At 42.1% G+C, this 2,364-nt stretch overlaps 1 protein-coding gene across 1 annotated transcript; it reads left to right on the top strand.

Moving 5' to 3' along the window:
- Positions 1–994: 994 nt before the first annotated feature.
- LOC136417914 (fork head domain-containing protein FD5-like) lies at positions 995–2,036 on the top strand. Its single transcript, XM_066403774.1, has one exon. It carries the CDS (start codon positions 1,152–1,154, stop codon positions 2,025–2,027), a length of 876 nt encoding a protein of 291 aa, XP_066259871.1. The 5' UTR covers positions 995–1,151; the 3' UTR covers positions 2,028–2,036.
- Positions 2,037–2,364: the final 328 nt, after the last annotated feature.

The following is a 2,364-nucleotide window of genomic DNA, read 5'->3' as shown; positions in this document are numbered from 1 at the left end:
ACTCATCTTGAAAATCTTCCTCATGATTTTGATTTAAAAAAAATCATCATGTGCATCACTATTATGTCAGAAAGTTGGTCACTATCTGAATTGTAAAGATTTAAATTATCAACTGTATCTTGCAGTTCCTTTTGCGTCGGAGACGTCGTAAATAAGATTTTTTGTGTCAAAAAATTCGCAATTGTAAAAAGTTAACGTATCTCCCGCGATGTGTTAACAAACATCCCGTCCTGGACAAAACGTTATTCTTTTCAACAGAACCGGAAGGTACTATACGTGGTCCAGTGTTAGGTCAATACCTAAAAGCTGATTACTTACTTGTTTTTGACTTCGAAGCCATCGCGCAACCGCACGCCATGTAAAAACAAACAAAACATCCAATGAATTCAACCTCAACACTCTGAGCAAGCATGCGTACAAATTACAGAGGTCAATTTTAGGGTATCTTAAAGGGTACATGCGTTGCTGCGGCGCCAAAAAACGTTCCAGTGCGTATAAATAAGTTTTAACCGCATACATCACCGATATGCATCACCGGGGTCTGAAGAGGGTATAAGTATGATATGCGGTTAGTATGGTTTCTTAAACCCTTTAACCATACCTAGGCTCAAGTTAATGCAGACATTTATTCAATTCAAAAATAATTATTCAATAAAACAGTTTTGATCGGAAACAAAGCAGCTGGATGTGCGATATTCCTTTAATGCTAAATATATGTGCAAACGAACAGTAAAGTGTTCGTCAAATTCAGTGGATTTGGAAACACAAATAGTAAAGATTTTATAGGGAGCAGTTATCCTTCCTTTTTCGAGGAGCAAAAGCACAGGCAGTTGGAAGGACATCATGATGGCGAGGCGGGGCTTCGCCAGATAGGAAGGGAATAGTTCCCCCGGATTGGATACCCGTGTCCCCGCCTATCAACTGTTATCAAATATTGGTCGACAAATAGTTAGTGTTTGTTACATGTTTAGATACCCAGATGGGCCCTTTGCAAGAGAACAGTAACAGGGTGTAGTTTACCCCCTCTGAGCCAATTCTTAATAATGCTGCAAAACAAACTTATACCTCCGACCTCTAGACACTTTGTGTGCAATATTTGAGTGAATAGTGCCCCGTTGAACTTCTACCGTGAAGTGTTTAAGTTGTTCGGCATGTGTAGTAACGAAAGCCCTGCCAACACCTCGCCACGCGTCCCGATGCCATTTCCTCTGGAACCCAACGGACCCAGAGCTTTACTTCCGATAGACCACTACAGACTGCAGCTTTATCAATACGCCGTAGCAGAACGCTTGAGGTATCCTCTATTGAATCCGTTTCCATCGCCATTGACGTGCTACCCACTATTTCCCCGGGCTCTCCAACCGGAAGAACCAAAACCCCAGCACAGTTATATTGGGCTCATCGCTATGGCTATCCTGAACTCACCGGAGGGAAAATTGGTGTTATCAGATATATATCAACATATTTTGGATAACTATCCCTACTTTCGAAGCCGCGCGCCTGGTTGGAAAAACTCCATTCGGCACAATTTGTCATTGAATGACTGTTTCATTAAGGCCGGTCGCAGTTCCAGCGGCAAAGGTCACTTTTGGGCCATCCATCCGGCGAATGTTGAAGATTTTCGCAAAGGCGACTTCCGGAGACGTAAAGCGCAAAGGAAGGTCCGCAAACATATGGGTCTAGCAGTTGAGGAAGATGGAGCCGACTCTCCTAGTCCTCCGCCTTTATCTGTGAGCCCCACAGTTCTTCCTGGACCATCAGCTACGTCCGTCTTTCCCTCATCGTCGACGAACGTACGAAGCACGAGAAAGCGACAGTTTGACGTTGCTTCCCTCCTGGCACCCGATTCAGAAGAAGACACCACAGAAGAAGACATCGACGTAGTGTCAAGTGATCAACAGGACTCCACCGAATCAAAATCTTGGCCAATGTTACCTATAGTGAATTATTATCAGGCCTTGCTCCAAGCCAGACCTCCGATGGCGTCTTCGACGGAGCCGACGCACAATGTGAGTCCAGACCCTTAAATTAATATGTTTTTTTAGCGAATTTTATCTGTGAACATACTCAATTCAAATTTTCTAGTTGCTGCATGTTTCTTTTGGAAATCATAACTGTTTGTAGTGTCAATAATATAAAGTTTAATTTATTTCAATCGATCTCACTGCTCGGCGCTTCGATAGGTCTAAAGATGGTTATGTCGTTGTTTCATTGTCACTTTAGAAACTTGTAAATATGAATTAATATTACGTACTAAAAATCGAATAACATGTAGGTAGTACTGTATAATATTATTTGAACAAGTTACTACTTACAAGGTAATTACTTCGACAAGCTTCAGTTGACGATTCTGGCGTTATTTTG

Source organism: Euwallacea similis, chromosome 31 (genome assembly GCF_039881205.1).
Source record: "Euwallacea similis isolate ESF13 chromosome 31, ESF131.1, whole genome shotgun sequence".
NCBI classification, from domain to species: domain Eukaryota; kingdom Metazoa; phylum Arthropoda; class Insecta; order Coleoptera; family Curculionidae; genus Euwallacea; species Euwallacea similis.
This window is presented reverse-complemented; position numbering and strand designations above follow the sequence as displayed.

Bases quoted from the DNA above. Each gene is read 5' to 3' on its own strand.
- LOC136417914 (XM_066403774.1), top strand. From the start codon at position 1,152: ATGTGTAGTAACGAAAGCCCTGCCAACACCTCGCCACGCGTCCCGATG.